The sequence below is a fragment of the Malurus melanocephalus genome, unplaced genomic scaffold (genome assembly GCF_030028575.1).
Source record: "Malurus melanocephalus ecotype Western Australia unplaced genomic scaffold, MMel_1.1 scaffold_90, whole genome shotgun sequence".
Taxonomy (NCBI): Eukaryota; Metazoa; Chordata; class Aves; order Passeriformes; family Maluridae; genus Malurus; species Malurus melanocephalus.
Window position 1 is genome coordinate 1,314,387 of NW_026623322.1, and position 18,722 is coordinate 1,333,108.

Sequence of the window (18,722 nt, forward strand, 5' to 3'; positions counted from 1 at the left end):
GTACACTGGATTCTTAAATACCTGGAGCAAGGCCCATGAGCAAACCACCATCCATATCCTGTTTATTCCTTCTCAATGGCACCCAACTCTGCAGGGTTTCCCAACCTTGCATGAATTCCTATTAAAAATAGAGCCTGAACATGATTTATCTACATGATTAATTCACCTGCACTGGTCTGTTTACTCAGGGTAAATTTTTGCAGCCAGTGTTTAGTGTTGCCTAAGCCTTAGGGGAGCATAAGCAGTATGTAATGTGTGTACAGTCAGTAGCCAAACATGCCCACATTTTAATTGCATTTCTAAATATTGCACTGATAGGTGCCAGCACTGGCTTTGGTACTTGTCTCGGTACATGGTCATGTTTCCCCAGTAGTCCCATAACTAGAGAGGGAGGAAGGAATTACAGTGAAATTAGTTTCACATGGTCACACAGCTCTCCTAAGTCATTTACTGTAGCTAAGTGTTATGCATSTATATTCAGTATTTACAGCAGGAAATCAGCTTTTCAGTGAAAGTTCATGAGAATTTATATTCCATGAGAAGACGATTGCCAAAAAAAAGGCATTTTTTTCCCAAAGTGTGGAAGAAAATCCAGTAAGAGGAGAGTGGCATTCCCTTTAAAAATAYATAGCCAAGACAGTCTTACAGAGAAGGATGTAATGTTATAGGGAGAGGTGAGAATTTAGCCAAAATATGAATAACAGTGAAGAAATGGCAATAAAAACTGAGTTTCCACTCAGCAGTATAGAGCTTTAATGTTTCTGTTCACTTTGGAGGTGACTTTGTTTTGTCCATGTGGGCACCTTAATTTAATATTCTGGCCCTACAAGTCACAGCATTTCTRGAGTGYATCTGTCCRGAAGACTTTATTGTTTGGCTTACAYRTGKTTTTTAACATACAAATGATTTTACACTTAAAACCTGTAAAAATATAAGCCCTTAGAGTGGAGAATTACATCTGTATMAAGGTKGYTTTACAGCCCAGGAAGTTTAATGATTATTAATGYAGTGTGCCATTTTAAATGTTCAACTGTTCTTAAAGGAGAGGTTGGGAGATAACATCACACTGCCAGGTCGTATACAGGAATGGTAAAAACACTCAGTATCTCTATTGTCTTCTTTGTTGCATTGAAGAGAGGCTTTGTTTTAGGAGCTGTGAGATTACATGAACAAAGTGGAGGTATCATTAAATCTGTGAGGCAAACTACGCTGTCTTCTGTATCACTCCCCAAAATTGTTGTCCCTTGAAATGCCTGGATTGTGTTACCACAAGACACACAGCCAGAAGGATATTTGGAGATAATTTCTTTCTGCTTGTGCTTGAAATACTGTTTTCACTCTAAATACATCAATTTTTCTGTAATAGGTAGGCACTCCTGCTACCTGTAATAATTTTCTTCCTTCCTATGTTTCCTCTTGTCCCATTTTTAACTACATGCTATACTTAGCAGTCCCTCAGATCATAACCCCCGCAAAGGGCAGTGTCATGTTTGTGGCACGTGGTGGAGATTTCTGAATGCTCTGGGGCAGTCAGAGTTGGTGTTGGAGCAGTAGTAGCAGTGACCTGAACACATCAGCATGATTTATGCATGTGGGTATACAACCAAATGCATCATCAGAACAAATCATTTGATTTAAGTCACTTGCCATGCTGCCTTGCAATAGCAAATAAAGATCAAGATTGAAGCTGCCTGCCTGCACAAGTCTATCCCTACTCTTACAGTTTAAAAAAGGTGTCACTTTTATCCTTAGTCTTATCTTTATAAGGCTTTCTGTCTCAGTATATCCTGCACTTATTTCTATGWGCTCTTTTTGTATCCTCTCATTTGTCCTTCTGCCTAAGCTTTGGTAGTAGGTKAGACAGTAAAAGGAGGCTGATGCTTTTACAAGTGCTGCACGTCTAAGCTTCTCCTGGTGAATACACAGGTTTCAAGCTCACTTAGCTATGACATGACAAAAGGCACTTCAGTTTTTTTTTTCTCTGAGGCCAAGATGTTAGTAAACCTATTTCTGACAATAGAGATGGGCAAAATACCAGCCCATAAACCACAAGTCCCCTGCCTTTTGAGGTGCTGAGCACCCAGAGGTGCTTGTGATGGGTATCTTTAAACACCTTTCAGTAAGGTCTGTTGGTTTTGAGACAAATCCTGTAAATATGTGAGCACTGCTATTTCTGTAGTTGCAGTTTTATCTAAAATAAGTGGGTTTTTTTTGTGTAGAAGAGCATATGATCCATTCAGCAGTCATATTCAAAATCTAGATCTTCAGAAAAAGGTTTTTATTTGAAAGTTAGACAAGAAGTTTTTAGCTACAGAGCTGTCTTTGGAGAAGTGGCTGCTTTCAGCTGACATCTTCAGTTTCAACTCCTGTACATTAGAGGACCTGTCACAAAGGAGGCAGTGTGTCATTGCAGCTCTGATGGGCATGTGGCAGTGTTGGTTGCATACCAGTGTTGTTTTCTTCCCACTTAGCTCTCCAAGACCTGAAATAAAGACAGAATGCACCATTTCTTACTAGCACTGATTTCTCTGCTTCATGGCTTCAAAATTAGAGGGTTTTTCTTAATAGAACCACCAAGTCATATTAATTGTAGATATATTACTAATATGAGAGCTTTTCTCAATCTTTCAGAAACTTGGGAATGACACAACTCCCAGGGAATCTTTTGACACAACAATGAGCTCAGAACGACTGGATGGAAGTGGTACAGGTACAGTATGAATTTCCTGGTAAAAATTTCCAAGAAAATGCGAAATGCCTGAAGTCCACAATCTCACTTCCCWCTTCAGAATKAATGTCTACAGTTGGTTAAGCAGAATAGGCTCTTACACAATGTGAAAAGCATTAGAAACAAGCTCACATTTTGTGCTATGGATGGCACTTCTCATAAAGTCAGCTCYAGGGTTGAGTTTATGGCTCACTCTTTATTCTTGCTGCACAGGAGACAAAGTACTTGGTGCAGGTGCCAGGGGTGCCTTTGAGAGGAGRCTGACTTTTAATGGGATCAGCAAAGCTGAAACTCAACCCAAGAACCAGAAGAAATGTCTGTGCACAAAGTGCAAGTGCTCAATATATCTGAGGACCAAAATATGACCAGTTTTCATGGTTTAAGTCAGCGTATACTAACTTGAGTAGTCCTCCACTTTCAGCAGACTGGAGTCCTGTGGGTCTGTCAGCCGTCCTGACTTGTAGTCCATGGCAGCTGGCTCTTCCCAGGATTTACGTGGCTTGATTGCAGCCAGGGCTGTCTGCAAAGCTGTGAAGGCCCCTGGACACCACGTGCACAAAGCAACTCTCCACTGGGCACAAAGTGGTGTCCAGCCTTGCAGTGCTTACAGCACTGATTCCCTCTGCACCTCATCTTTCCAAGCACTGGTCAAGCTGCAGCCCGGGCCCTGACGTGGCATTGCCACACTGTGGCCATCCAGGACAAGTTGACAGACTGGTTACCCTGTATACATTTGGGACTGGCCAGTGAAGGCTTCAAAAGGGATTCAGGTCTGGTGGTTTGTGTGTAATCATGAAAGGGGTGGTCTGAACTAGGAAATCCTGGTCTGGTTTCTCAGCAGTGGTGGTATCTTGCAAGCCTGGCACACAGGATTGCTAAAACATACAGAAGCAAGGCTGGAAAAACAGGCTGAAATCAAAATCCAAACGTGACCATCTTGATTGAGCACTTCAGATACCAGTTTTGAAGTTTTATGTCTCTCTAAAGTTTTTCTTGGAAAGAGTTTTCAAAGCATGCCATAATCTATAAATCAGGCTCTTAAAGCCTGCTAATGTTTTGAGGAGGACCTTGTGGACTGTATGTGTCCCTWGATGACAGCATACTGAAGTCAGAARAGCAAAGATASTCTGCACTTTTGGCATTAAAATAGCTGGGGGCRGCTGACCTCAACTTTTCTCTGGTCTTTGTCTCTATATATGACACATTTTAGCCCCACCATATTGCACTGTGCTTGCCCCTTCCTTTTGGCCTCCAGCTGTCAGTTGTTTCTTTACCACCCTTGCTTGAGAGCTCCCCMAGGCTCCTCTTCATTGTTACAACCACAGTTTGTCTTTGGCTTGGGCTAATTTATTTTAAATTACTGTGTTCTAATAATGTTAGAAGGCCTGAGGTCAGGAAGACAAGAAAGAAAGTTAATGGAAAATTGCTGAATATTGTTACAGGAGAACTATAGATAGCAGTGCAGAAGGACAATAAGTTTCGGGGGTTTTATTCCTTGCTTTGTTCTGAATGTTGCCTGCTTTTTTTGTACATGCACACACTCAGGTGCAGGAGGTGTCCTGCTGTTTCACTTGCAGCAAGAAAGTATTTCAAGCGTGCAGACACAAACTCTCCCTGTCACGCACTCACGCTCATTGTATGCGCCACACAGCTGTCTGGTTTGCCAGGSTTTAACTCCAGCTGGGCTGGAAAACAGCTCCATGGGCTGGAAAAACATCCCAGAGAYTGGCTTGCAACAAACTGTATAAACACTCCCCTCCTCCCACTGCCCTTAGAATGTCTGTGCTCAGCACTTCTGTGTTCTGTGGCATTTCTGAATGGGAATAGCAGGTAGGTAGGTCAAGACAGCGTCTGTGAGCACACTCTTGGTTTTGCCAAGTGCCAAGGCTACCAGTCTGCATTTCAGTTAGTCTGAAAKTCTCTTCTGAGACTGAAGATGTGATGACTCTTGCAAGCCCCACCTAACATAAAAGTTCCAAGATTATCACTGAAACTGCTARATAAAAGCCTTCAGCCTCCTGAAAGCTGCAGAGTAGGAAAGTAGGGCAGGATTTTTGCTTGTTAGCAACCTGGAGTCCAGCAGGTTTTCTACCAGCTTGTTCAGCTAGATGGAACTGATTTACTGCTTGGAAGTCACTGTAAATTTGTTTCTAAATACCTTGGTCTTTGTCTGGGATAAATAACATGTTGGTAAACTTACTAATGTGTGGAAACTGTAATCCATGTACCGTGTTACTACACAAATCAAAATACTGTATAAAGCATACTTTGATATGGGCTAAGTTTCAAAATCTCTTCTAGAGCATGCTAAAAGCAACAAATAAAAAGAAGTAGCCTGCTGGTTGCACACTTGGGATTTATTTTCTGGGCCAGGATTTCTCTGTTGATCTTGGAAACCCAACCTTTAGTCTGTAGAGACACAAAACAGTCAAGAGCTGCCTTTTCCACTGATCCATCACTGTTTTCTCAGCAGGTAGGCTGTGCCATCTGCTCCTAGAAATATGAAGGTCCAGCTAGCCATCCTCCCAAATATATTAAAAAGGGGGACATGCAATTGTCCTCTTGGGCAGCTGAATCACAAAGCTTAACACATGTCAAAATCAGCAGGTTTAGATGCTTTTGGTGATTTTAGATAAGACATTAGGGATCTTACATAGTCACATAGCAGTGCACTGGTTAGTTTGTGCTGGTATTTTCCACATCACTATACCTGTGCATGGRGCCTTCTGTGTTGCAGCACACTTTATTTTATGTGTCTATTTATTTCAGTGCCTAAACAACAGACCCTTCCAGAGAGTCGGTTTGCATTGAATAAARGCGACTCCATCTCAGCATCATCAGAAAAAAATTCAAAAGCTGAACCAAAGGCAGAAGCTGGTGCAAAGGCAAGAAGTTCTTCCAATACACCGACTAGTCCAAAACCCCCACTGCAGTCAACGAAGCCCAGCCTGGCAGGACGACCCACGGTGCCACAGAAACCACGCTCTGCCTCTCGTACTGGTGAGGAGCTCTTCTGGGCAGTTGTTACCCCCAGCTCTGGGCACCTCTGAGTGCTGTTTGTGTGGGCTACTGTCATGGTTTTACTTGGTCCGATTTTTGGYGGTGGGGGKATGGGACCAAGAAACCACAAAGATGGCTCCTGTGAGGAAGTTCTAGAAACTTTCTCCTTCTTCTCCAGCAAAAGGAGCCCTGCCCCCTGTCTTTTAAAGCCAATCCATCATGGCTCTGAGGTTGATGGACAGGCTGCCCACCAGGCCTGGGCCAATTGCACAGGCTGGTTATACCTCTGTGATGGCGTATTGTCTTGTACTTAAGAAAAATTCAAAACAAAATAGGGGCGGCCGCCATGTAGTTCTTAGGTTGTTAGTATTCTTAGTAGTTTGTAGTAATAAATCTATTTTGCAACTTAAGTTATTCAGCCTCTCTGACCATTCTCTGGAGCACGTACATATCTTTCTCTCAATTATGTTATGTTATCTGAAAGTCATAAATTTTCGTGTTAATTGGGCTTTTGCTCTCCCTTCTTCCTCTCCGGTGGGGGAAAGGGAGAGAATGTCGTAGGTGCAGTACTTTTTTGGCTTTTAGCACAGTCCAAACCATGACATTTTTGGTCACGTGACTCGGATTGGGAAAAATCAGGTTTAAACCCACAACAGCTACGGAGGACACACCCATGGCCACATCACAAACAGAAGTTAAATGGAAAGGGACAGGTTCTTCAGTGCCTTGCTCTTGACTCAAATCCTTATTTTCCACCTCATTTTGCCCTAATTCGAATAAACTTATTAAAATGGTTTTATCTGTGATTCTCAGTAGTAAACTRTGAGAAGCAGTAGTGGCAGAGCTGTTTTGAGTTAGCCTGCTTTCACAGAAGAGGTGAGCATGGAAAGCTACTTCAGTACCAAAGCCCAGTTATAGTAGTACTGACACAAATAAATGTATTTTCTCTAAACACTTGGCTCTAAATACTGAAGTCCTTGGGATTTTGTAGCAGGCTGCTCTTAGCCCCTCAAGTAAGTGCCTGTTATTCTGAAGAACTTGCACAAACCACCTGTCTCTGTATTTTTCYTTGTTTAGCCTTTGTTTCTTTCCTTATTACTTTTGACTGAAAGTAATTGTAACTGTGATTTTATAACCCTGCAAGGCTGCCTCCTGGCCAGATATTATCTGAAGGTTTCCAGTAGTGGGAAATGCTTCAGCAGTTCTCCCATGCATTTGTCTGTCTCCTGTTTAATAGGCCGGTGCCACAGCCCCCTTTTCCCAAAGTACAGGCACTGCAGTTGAGGGGAATTWAAMGCCAGTTACAGACTTCCCAWGTATCTTACRGCAAATACAGCTTATTWACTGCTAGGGAGGGAAAAATGTGAKCATGGCCATCTGTAAGATCTTGCAGCCCTCTTGACTTTTCCCATAATCTCTGTTGACCTTAGAATGAYGTAATTTCTGGTAAGGATGAGGAGTCAAAGGGATGTCCCTCTTCCCTGCCCTTGATGTGAAACCTGAGCATTACTTAGTCTCTGCACTCCAGTGGGCAGAATGTTATTCAAATACAAAATCATCTTCAGACTTTAGGTGGATTTCCATTTATTTTATTGGCCATTTTAGAAATGGTCATTGAATTAAGAAATGTCAGGTAAGATGCTCATGCAGATGAATGCAACAGGAAAGCATGGCTTATTTGGTGGTGCTTAATCTGTCGAACAGGCAGTTGTGTCAAAGTCTTAAATGTCAGAAAGACATGAGCTGTCTGTTTCTGCCAGCTCCTGTTTCCTGCAGAGAGAGCCTACTGTGGGTTTAACACAAGGGAGTAATTAATACCCMTAATAAGCCAGCTCTTTGATCAATAGTAAAAGCAACACAGCTCTGTTGCTGTCTAATTTCTRTCCTAGTACTTGTAGTAACCCACTGCCTAAGGATGCCCAGGCAATGTGATGAAAAAAAGCAAGCCATCATTCTTTCTCACTCTTGCTCTTGCTGTTGTTTCCAGCAGTGCAGGCAAACAAATGGTAGCAAATTTTTGCTAAATGGTCTGAGTGCAGAGGTACATGGCTTGGATATCTACAAATTGTCAGAGACTGAAAGTCGAGATCTAGCTCTGTTTGCCAATCACTGTGCTCATCCTTGTGTTGATATTGAGTTTTCAAAGCAAGTGGCCTCTGAGGCATATCAAATGCATGGAGAAGGTCCAAGAATTGCTGTATCTGTTCATACCAAGTTTCATATGGGAAACTCATCCTTTCCTGTACTGATAGTAAAAAGATTCACTCCTTGTGTTGGCTCCTCAGCAGAGATAAATTTCTATTAATTTCTAGTATCCAACTGAATGAATACTTGGTACAAATATGCAATACAGGTGACTCTGCGCTCCTTTTGTTTTTCTGACAGTGCTGRTGTATCTTTCTAGTTCCTCTGTTGTGCACATATGCCACTGTTAACTCCTTGAGAAACAAACACAACAGCAGTTTGAGTAATCCACTGTGGCTGTACTTCCCTACTATCCAAATGAGGGCTGTCTAGTGTAAGACTAAAAAGGTCTTCCTCTAAGGACTGTAAAGATGGTTGTCAACTTGCCTTACATAAGCCTTTTAAAGAAACAAGATATCCAGACAGTTTTAAACTGTGGATTTAAATTTAAGTTTCAGATTTTCTCACAGTCCAAAAAATGGAAGTATTTTTCCTTTTAGCAAGTCTGTACAGATGCCCTTGTGTTATGCTCTGGGAGGTTATTCGTGGAAGTACAGAGTTCTGTAAGGCTCTTTATGTCATTTGTTTCCCTGGTTTACTTTTAGGCCTTATAACTGTGAAACAGGACATCTAAATTGATCATTATGTTTCAGGACAATAAAAATATAACTAGAACAAATATTTCCAAAAATTCATCCAAAATTTTTTTCAGGTGCTCTTTACAATTTGCATACTTATGTCTTGCAGTTAATTCAGCTGGTCCCACAGATTTCTGTTTGCACTACAATAGCAGTATGTGTTAATAATGCTGAAATTTAGATCTTGTCTTCGACTGTTTAAAGTCTTTCACCTGGACTGAGGTCCATATMATTTGTTCTCTTTACATAATGTGAATTCCTAAATCCTTCTTTTTCTGACACAGGTTCTGGCTGTTTCTTGTTTGTGTATTGTGTTAAGGTTTGGCCCATCATAAACAGCACTGTTTCTGTGAGCTTCAGTGCAAATAGAACTTTTTCTCACCCCTTTGTTTGTGGTACTCCACAGAGGATGCTCCAGAGTCTCCCTCTGGCCCCAGTTCCCCAAAAGTTGCCCTACTTCCACCGGTGCTGAAGAAAGTTCCTTCTGAGAAAGAAAAGGATGGTCAGAGCAGCCCCTCAGCCAGATCATTTTCTCAAGAAGGTAGGAGTGTTGKTATAACTCTTATTCCACCATGACAGTCTTCTAGTCAAATTTAATATGTCATTGTTCCTTGATTTGTTTTCACTTGGAAGGGGAAGAGAATTATTCATTTGAAGGTACAAAGAGCAAGGAAAATGCATCTGATTACCTATTCAGCATCTCCTCCACCCATTTTCCTTTGATCAAATCAAGTGAACAATTAATCCTTGATATTAATAATGTAATTATTAACAATTAAGGGACTCATGTATATTTATGGTTAGCTTGGTCTGAACTAAGATGCTGGTTCATATTGGTCACACAACAATGTGAAATGCAGCTCTGTGGTTCAGCTGATGTTTCCAGGGGAGCARCCATGACTTTGTTCTTGCAGCCAGCCCACCGCTCTGCTTCTCCTCCTTTCTGTGGGGTCTCTGCATGTTGACTGAGTCACCTCCCCTTCTCTGTGTGCCCAGGCAAGGCTTGGTATCTTTCATGCACAGCAGTAGGCTKCTATCTTCTCTTTGCAGATTTTCAYGCATACCCTGGATTTCCACTTTTGCTGGTGCATTTTCCTGTCCTGAGTTGGCTCTTAGAGGAGAAAAAGCTTCCTCTGCTAGCATAGGATATGTGGAGGAGTAGTTACACAAATGTTGCTCAACTGGCACARGTGATGATGTGTGAAATCTGGGTGTGAGATGTTTTCCTTCCTGGGTCTCTCCTCAAGAAAGACATATGAGGTGATTCACCTCACTTAAACTGTGAACCAAAGGGGTGCTCTTTCACATTCTCACAGCAGATTTTCATCGTGTAGAACGGGGACAAATGAGGCAGCTACCTAATGCGGGGTTGTAAAGACAGAAGTTGTGCTGCCTACAGAGCCCACTGCCTTCATTCAGATGATYTGTGTTGCCAAAAGCAACAGGAGCCAGGCACTGTGCTTTCTTACTCCTTGCTCCCAAAACCCTCCAGTCAAATTAGCCAAGCATAGGATTTTCTGTTCAGCTCTACATGGCACTGTACATATTTTATCAATAATAGTTAAGACTTGCCAGGTCCTTAAGGAGCTGCTGCGCTTTGCATGAAATTGTTGGGGAAAGAGTAAATTTATTTTATTTTTATTTCTTTTCATGCTTTCTGTTTTATTCATTGCAGTCCTGTTCCTCATTCAGCCATTCCTCTGTCCTTGCTTTCTGCCTCTCTTCAGGCTAGTATTTTCAGTTTATTTCTGCAACTGGTAAATCACTGCAAATCTGTATGAGTTAGTAAAAAAAGTTATCTCCTGTGAAACAAAGGTATAGATTAGATGATACTTGATTATAAAATTGCTTTATGTTGATGATTTCATGGGACAATCTGCAAATACTTCCTTTGCACTATGCAGGTCTGAGGTTGGGCTGCATTACCAACATCCCAAAATATCTGGACTACATTTAAGCAAGCATCTGGCATACTGATTACTGCTCTCTGAATAATTGATTAAATGGGTTGGATAAGTGACATTTTTCACATTACTTTCTGTACATGGTTCTACAGAACAGCTTAGGAGTGTAAATGAATCCTTTTCCTTGCTAGAACAAACAGGAGATTGTCAAAAAAGAGATGCAGCTCTTGACTGTGCCAAGCCATCTGGCAGCGTGAAAACCACTCCGGGGCAGTATTCTACCAGTGCAGAAGAGGAAGCTAATGTGCTTGGGCAGAGGATGGCACAGCCAACTTGTGGTTAGAAGTTTTCATTTTTCATCATAATAMCTGGCTTGATAACTGGCACTAACAATTGTTAAGAAATGGTAATAGCAAAGAAGCCACAGAAGAGAGTTCATTTGTCATTTGTTGTTATGAGAAAAGTAAAAATCTCATGGAATTCTGATCATCTTTCTGTCCCCATGGGACATCTACATGGCATGAAAAAATTCCCAGAGGAAGAATGTGTGTGCATTTTTCTTGTGTGGCACCTCCAGTGACCAGTCCCACCTGCAGAAGAGCACTCACTACAATCTGTGACTGCTCAGTGCAGCAGCTCTGRCACACTGCAGGTAGGCTGGCTGCTGCTTGGTGTGCCTGCATGCCTGTCATTTCTAGGATCAYGCACTTCAGTGTTTCAAAATACATTTCAACTTGAATATTGTTAGTGCCAGTTTCAGTACATAACTCACAAAACCATTTGAGAACTGGGTAAATCAGATTATTTATTGTTACTTTGATTTTCAGTTTGCAAAAGCAAACAAAAACACCACCAAAAGAACCCAAGCCCAGCAGTGTGTTGCACTGAGGAGCAGCTTTGATTTAACTGTGAGCTCATTCAGTCGGCTATAAAAATGTTTGGTTCCTTTATGTGCTTTTAAAATATAAAAACTCCTGTTCTCAAATGGTACATGTTTACATGTTTTTCTTTACCTCTTAATTGGTTGGTTTAAATGGTTGTTCAAAATTACTTTTTTTCTAAGGTATTTTACTGACTATTTGAACGTCTTATGCAACTCCATTTACGCACAGTTTTTCTGTTTGTAAGACATTACATTACCATTCGTCCAAAATTTATAAACTGATTTCCTTTTCGCATTGTAGAATCAAACTTGGTCTCTCCAAACTGGGAATATCCCCTCCCTATCATAATCAAATTATTATATTTTAGTTCATTCTGAGATACCTCTCTGATAAAGTAAGTTTTGAAAGCTGAGATCCTGCCACAGACCACCACAGGTCACCTGTGTATGGTTTCATCGAGGCAAGGGYAAGCTCTTCTCACAGAACCCTGCTTGCACTGTGTGGACTGAAATGCCTGATACATCTTTCAGTCATTTATGGAGCAAACTGTTTGCCTCTATTTATCACGCCATAAACTAAAATGGCTGCTGCAGGATGTGTTTTGGGTTTGGTTTGAAGAGTCAATGAAGGCAAACAAAGGCCAGGTAATTATTAGGAGGCACTGGTATCAAGGATGGCTCAAAAAATTTCCAGGCACCTATTTCTTTGAAAAGCAGTGGTGTTTTGGAAGGTGGAAATGGTCACAAGGTCACATTTAAGGGCCACTGTGTGTTTAAAGTTTCATTTTAAGTGCAAGCATGAGATTTCTAATGCTATCAGTCCTTGGGTAAGGTCACCCTGCTTGATGTGTATAACCACCTCCTTACCACAGCAGTTGCTGACCACTGATTAGATCAGGAATCTTAACAAGGTTTTACAACCTTCTTTCCAATTTGTTTTGAACCTCATAGGTTTGGAGAAATCTGGCTTTATAGGGATTTCAGAGTGCTAAGCAAAGAGAATGGGGACTGTTTCCATTTAGATCATGGGAAGTGGGTATGCCCTCCTGCCTTTCCGTTCCTGAGCACAGCAGGGCGCAGAGCCCATTGTCTCATCTGGAATGGTTGGGCTCAGAGCCATGGGTGTCACCCCTATCAGGGAACAGTGARGGCATTGAAATTTTGCAGTACAGTGGGGCAGGGAGAAGCAGTTTGGGTAACTTGGATGCCAAGGTGAATGTCTGTCCTGTTTAAAGCTGCTGAGTCAAAAGGGAGAACACAAATGTGTCCTGCCAGGGAGACAGGCCTGCCTCAGATGTGCATCASTGGTCTGAGGGGTGCCCAGCAGGGACATCCCCCGGAGCAGTCAGGAGTGCACTGTCTGAGRTTCATCCCAGCTGGAAAAAAGAATGATGTTCTGGTTTGGAAGYGGTGTGATAAGAAGAAAATCTCTAGGCTGTTTCTAACTGTTGTGTTTATCCATATCACAGTGAAGTACTGTGTTATTTCAAGTTTGCCTGCTTGCCAACCAACAGTGGAATAAAACTTGCACAAACTCTCTCTTCTCTCACCTTTTTCTGGCTTGAAGAATTAATGGACCTATGCTACTTCTACTCGTGAAAATTTATTCAGTGGGATCAGGAGCAGGTCCCATGTGCATTAATGACTTTCTTGTTGTTRTTTTTAATTCTTCTTCCTCTCTCTTCTGCAGTCATTAGTAAGACCTATTTMTGTTTTMTGCAGCTGCAAAAAGAAGCCCTGGRCAGCAGTCTCATGAGTTCCAGGAACTGAAGCAGAGGTCCTTAAGTAAAGATGGCCATCAGGGAAGCAAGTCCAGTGACTCTGGCGAAGAAGCAGATAAAGATTTTATTTTTGTTTAGCAATCAGTACAAGTGCTTTGTAGCGCAAGAGCTTTTATAACAATCGGGGTTCAGCAATCAACAGCCCTTTTAGTCAGCTGCTCTTTCACCACAGGTACATTTCCATGCAGAAAACTGGWTCTTCCAATCATGATTTACGGTATACTTGGCTTTGATTCGGTCCTTAATTTCTGGTCTGTACAGTGCAGACATTCCTTTCCATGCCTTTGCCTAAAGCCAGCCATTCTTTCATATATATTCTACTTGAATTTCTCTGAAGCAGCTACAAAGAGTGCCCTGCATTAKGGCATTTAGAAAGCAAAGCAAATTAACTGGACACTGTCTTACACTAATACACTGTACAGCAGGTAATGTGTTGTACTGCTGAATGTAAATGTGTCAGATCTGCACGTGACTTACCTATAAATATATTCTTGCGGTATGCAATTGCACATTGTAATTATATTAAAAGAGCACACTAATAAAATAATTTGTATAGATTATATATATTAAATGCTTGGGTATGGTTTTTACATTCTCCCATAGGGAGCTTCTTTCTTCCTGTTCTCCTACTGTACATAAAGCTCCAACGCTTACATTTGTGTACCGTCAGAAAGCACAACAGAGAAGGATTTGGATTACGTATAACCATGGTATGCTTCCACATTCGTATATTAATGTATATAGTTGATTGGAATGAGGGCAATTGAAATTTTATTAATATTGGTGTTTTCTAGAGGCCTTCCTCAGTTCTGTCTGCATTTTAGCTTCCTTTCAATGTGTAATTCTATGAGAAACATAGTTCGACATCTGTAAAAACATTTCAGCTTTTGAGGGAGGGGATGCAAATTTCACAGCTACCCACTTACATTACAGGTTGAAGGGATTTTATTCATATGTATATTTGTAACAATAAAAAAAAAAAAGATTTTACAACTGAAATACTAGTCTTTGTTCTTTGTTTTTACAGCACTGTTTGTGGTCTGATGGTCTCTGCTCTTTGAATGCTGGCATTCAGTCAGGTGGGCAAAGTGTGCAATCAAGACAAAGCCTGTATAAATTTTCTACTTCTAGTAAAGTGCCTCTTCCAGCTGAAAGGGACATACACATCACAAAACTGAAGGAAGATGTCTTTCCTATTGTCCTCCCTTGGAATCTTCCGCAAAGTTTGGCCACCTGCTATCTAAATTCTCAGTTTTGCTCCAGTAGGACAGAATAAAATTGGTTTGGTAACTCTCTCCCAAGAGCAGTTCCTCTCACCCWTTTTTGGCTTCTTGACTGGACAAAAGTGCTCAGATATCTGTGTGTCTGCTGACCTGTCTGATCCCTGTGCCTGCTGCTGCCCCTTCTCCCTTCTTATTGCACTATAAAAGGCTGCTAAGGCAAAACAAAACATCCTAAAAACACTTGGTAGAAGTTTGCATCTCAAGAGTAGGCTACAAGGCTGTGGAAAAGAGGTCCTGAAGGCTGGGGGTTTCCAACTATCCCCCTACCTGGAGTTTCCTACCTGGAGTTTCCTACCTGGAATTTGCCTTTTCTTGAAAGTACGTAGATGTCTAAAATCATTAAGAGAGAGTTCTTCATATTCACATATGTATTCTTAATTTATTTGGCATCGGTAAGAACAAAAGACAAAATGCACAGGARCACTTGAAATACTTGTATTAGAAATGAAAATTAATTTAGTCATAAATAAASTGCAATTTCTATTCCTCTAGGACATAGAAAAGACAACTATCTGGGAAGTGTAAGTATGCAAGAAGGRTTGCTCTAATTATTGGGTTTGTGAATTAAAAAAATTAACAGCAAGGGTTGTGGTATTAATTAAGATAAAAATTTAAAATAGTCTSTAGCTTGCCAGAGCAATTGCTGAGAATTTCTCACTTTTGCTTGATGTCCTTCTCATCAGTCATCTGAGATACTGTGCTGGTCCTGCAGTGAGAAGCCATAGCAGTAGTGTGTGCCCATCACTCTGGTGTCAATAAACCAAAGAGGGGATGTGTCAGATGCTGTAGACAAAGATGTGTTTGTGCTGTTAAGAAGAAAAGCTTTAGCRCTGTAACATTTGTTTGCTGGAGTATAAAGGTTTCATTAGACATCTGTGTTTTTCCATATTAGCTATGGAAAGCYATTCCAGTCTTTATTCCAGCCATCAGTGTGTTGTGGGCAGACTGAGTGGTAGAGAAACAACTTTAGGGGGAAGTGCTGAGAGCTCTTGAAGACCTGGGGCTTGGCTTTTTGTGTGTGGCTTTGGGTGTGGGGAGGAGTGATGGTTTTCATTTCTTTGCTCTCTTTCTGTCYGACACACCCAGCACTATCAGCAAAGAAGTCACGTGTCATCCAGAGCACTCTTGCACCTCTTCTGCATTTAAAAAATAATGACTTTAGTTTTTAGTGTCTTGATTCACAGAGGCCATGGGCGAGTGCCAGTGTATTTCAGGAAAGGAACCACTCTACCCTGGTGCCAATCGAAGCTGGGAGGTTTGGGGGGATCATAGCTCTATGGAACAGGGAAGGTGCTGCATTTCCATGAGCTGCAGGCCCTTGGAGCAGGTGCACAGCTGACAGAACCTTCATTTCTCTTGTTTCTTCCCTCCTGCCTGAGCTGCTCTGTGGGTGCCCTTCTGTGATCCCTGCCTATCCTGGCCCATGTGCTTCTCYGGGAGGGTGAGGGGCAGAGCCCCAGAATCCACATTCAGCTTYGGTGGGCTGCCAGTGGCAAAGATCCCTGCAATTCCTGGGAGACTGAACAGAGATCAGGTAGRGGTACCACTGAGGGAAAGGGCTGCTACTCGTTCTTTCAGGGCTCCCATAATGTCTTTGAGTACCACCAATGCTCTGTGTTCCTTCCTGTCACACACTGGGTAGCACCTGAGCACCTCCAGCCGTGCTGGCAGCAGTGAGAGCAGACTTTGGCATGGGAGAAGAGGTGGCCTGCCTCCCAGGCATGCTGCTGGCCTTCCTTTTGCAGCTGAGGGCAGCTTCACAGCGCTGTCTGGTGGCTCAGAAAGGGCTCAGAGGCTCCAGCTGGGGTTATGTTTGACACGGTGGCTTGGTCCCTGGGCCATGGTTGATGTCAGACAAGACAGCAGCTGCGTGTTGCCTTCACCATATTTAGGGGTGACAGCAAAGGGGTGGCAGCATCTGAGGTGACAGCGAAGCTCTCTGCTTTCCCCCATGTACATAAAGGTGCATAATGTATGACCAAATGAGAGGGAAGGACCAGCAGCACTGCCACCCAGTTGGAAATGCTGCCCTGGAAGGGGTCTCACCGTGAGGACATCGGTTCAGAGCTGCTGCTCTTCAATCTAGTTTTCAGGTTTAGCTGTTGAGGAWTTTCACCCATGATGTGCACATTGGGAGCGCCTCCCCCTCTGCGAGGCGCTGGAGAAGGGCTGTGGCTGCCTGCCAGGCTCCAGTGTGAGCTCAGACAGCTCTGTACCACAGCTGCAGGACCCACTTCCCACTCCCTGCTAAAGGAGGCTAAAATCTGATTTTGAGCTTTTCAAAGTATTCCCTGATGTGCAGTAACAACAGTAAATAGCTGCTTCCTAAGATGGGAACTGCAATCATCCTAAATCTTCCCCCTCTGCCAGAGCCAGCCAACCAGGCTGAGATGATTGGGGAATTAATGTGGCCCATTAGTCACAAATCTGCACAACCCACCACACTTAGCTGAGAGCTGCCACCAGCATGAGCTCTTGCTGCCACTGCTTATTAATTGATTAATGTGGAGATGCTTTTTCTCTCCTGTTGCAAACAATAAAAAGGTACTGAGAATAATTTTTGGGAAAATACCAGAAGGCTCTCCTCCTCTTTGAAATTCAGGAGAGCTGTGCCACTTTCCCCATGCCCAGGGATGCTAATGCTGAGTGGGCTGTGCYTGAATCCCACCTCTGGAGATTATCCTCTGTTTGTGCTGAAGTTTGGGGAAGATTTCAGGTAGCAGGGCTGTCCTTTGCTTTTCCTGGAGCCATAAGCCAGAGGATTTTGTAACAACACAGGTAAGTAACAGAGATTATTTAATGCCAGACTCCTGCTGATCAGGCCTGGAAAGCAGAGCAGTCTTTCCCCATCCTAAGAATGAGTCTAAATGGGYAGGATGAAAATTGCAATATAAGCACATGGTGCCAACCTTCTCTTCTAACGTAGGAGCTCCCCATCGTGGAAATAACAGATCACAAGAAGATCTGCCAGGTACCTTCACAGCTTTCCTACTCACCTCTGTGCCCGTCCTCCTGCAGTTCCTTCCTCATGTCCCTCGCCAACAGGAGCATCTTGCCAGCACCACAGCAAGTGCCTCTAGAGCCACCTCAGCCATCCCCCACTAGTGTCCAACATTTCCAGTGCCTCCTGACCACAGGCAGGACAGGACTCCACAGCAGCTGTGGTGTCTTCCCAGGGGGCAGAGAGGGCTCTCATTTTTGAATGAGAGCAATCAGCTTCACCACACCCTGTTTCTCAGGCCACGATGGCACCTTGTTTCAGCAGGCACTGCCAGTGACTGGCAGCTTAAAATGCTGCTCTGATCATTGCATATGGAAGCCTTCTTTTCCCTGCCTGAAACTGATTTCTCCAGCTCTGAAGAGCAGCTTTCCAGACTTGAAATTTGCTGGCAGCATTGAGACTTCAGTGGATATGGCCATGGAACTCCTGCCACCTCATGTACCCCTTGAGACACAGAAATAGGTGGAAAACTGTCTGGAGCACCTTGCCCAATGGCAATGGGGTTGTGAGCTTGTCTTCATGGGGCTGCTCCTCAYTCTGGCACAAGGGCAGAAAGGCTGTGGGATGTTGAAGTTATTATTTTGCCCTAGATGCAGTGGTGTGGTTTAGTTATTATTTAGTTTGTCTATTCAGAGACCCAGGAACAGGCATCTGAAGGGGTGAAGAAATGCAAAGTGAGGCTTCAGGGTGATCTGCAGGGCAGGGAAACAAATCCAGTAGTGTAAAAGCTGATGGCAAATCCCTAAAAAGCAGCCTGGTGGGGGGGCTGCATTCAAGTGCCCCTCGGGAATACAAGACACCTCAGAGATTCCAGTGTCACGTGCAGTGAGAGAAGAAATCCCAGCTGGTGGAGAAAGGCTGGTGCAGGGCAATGGCTGAGTTTCTGATAAAATCCTCTTTTCCTCTGACTCTGGGACAGAGTTGTCAGTTCTCCATCAGCACACAGCCAGGGACAAGGCRATCCTTGGGTTGTGGCACTTGCTTGGGCAGGAACCAGGAGCAGGATGCCAGCTCTTCACCTCCCTGTGCCCTCTCACCTGTGGTTGCTGCTGCTGCATCTGGGAGATCCTACAGGGGCAAGGGCTGTGACTGTCCTGGGGTGCAAACTGCCTCCATGCCAAGTAYCAAAGAGTGGAACAGTGGGACCCTGTATTTTCAAGTAGAGAGAAAACAATCTGTGAGTCTCTGCACAGAAGATGAAGGTGTCATTAAGAGGGATCTTTTATTACAGGATGTATTTTGTTATGGTATATCCCACAGCAAACTGAAGAGGCTCCTGCAGATAGAGTCTTCCCGATTAGAAAGCCCCTCTGCCTTTGA

At 43.0% G+C, this 18,722-nt stretch overlaps 1 protein-coding gene across 2 annotated transcripts in view; it reads left to right on the forward strand.

Moving 5' to 3' along the window:
- The window catches only part of CARMIL1 (capping protein regulator and myosin 1 linker 1), a 189,946-nt gene extending 175,836 nt beyond the window's left edge, over positions 1 to 14,110 (forward strand). The window contains exons 34-38 of one of the 2 annotated variants that reach the window (XM_057368330.1): positions 2,632 to 2,710; positions 5,498 to 5,728; positions 8,957 to 9,091; positions 10,646 to 10,792; positions 13,060 to 14,110. In XM_057368330.1, the coding sequence (XP_057224313.1) occupies positions 2,632 to 2,710; positions 5,498 to 5,728; positions 8,957 to 9,091; positions 10,646 to 10,792; positions 13,060 to 13,196 (729 nt within the window). In that variant the 3' untranslated portion in view covers positions 13,197 to 14,110. The remainder of the gene's footprint in view (positions 1 to 2,631; positions 2,711 to 5,497; positions 5,729 to 8,956; positions 9,092 to 10,645; positions 10,793 to 13,059) is intronic. The other variant, XM_057368331.1, reaches the window with a different exon arrangement.
- Positions 14,111 to 18,722: the final 4,612 nt, after the last annotated feature.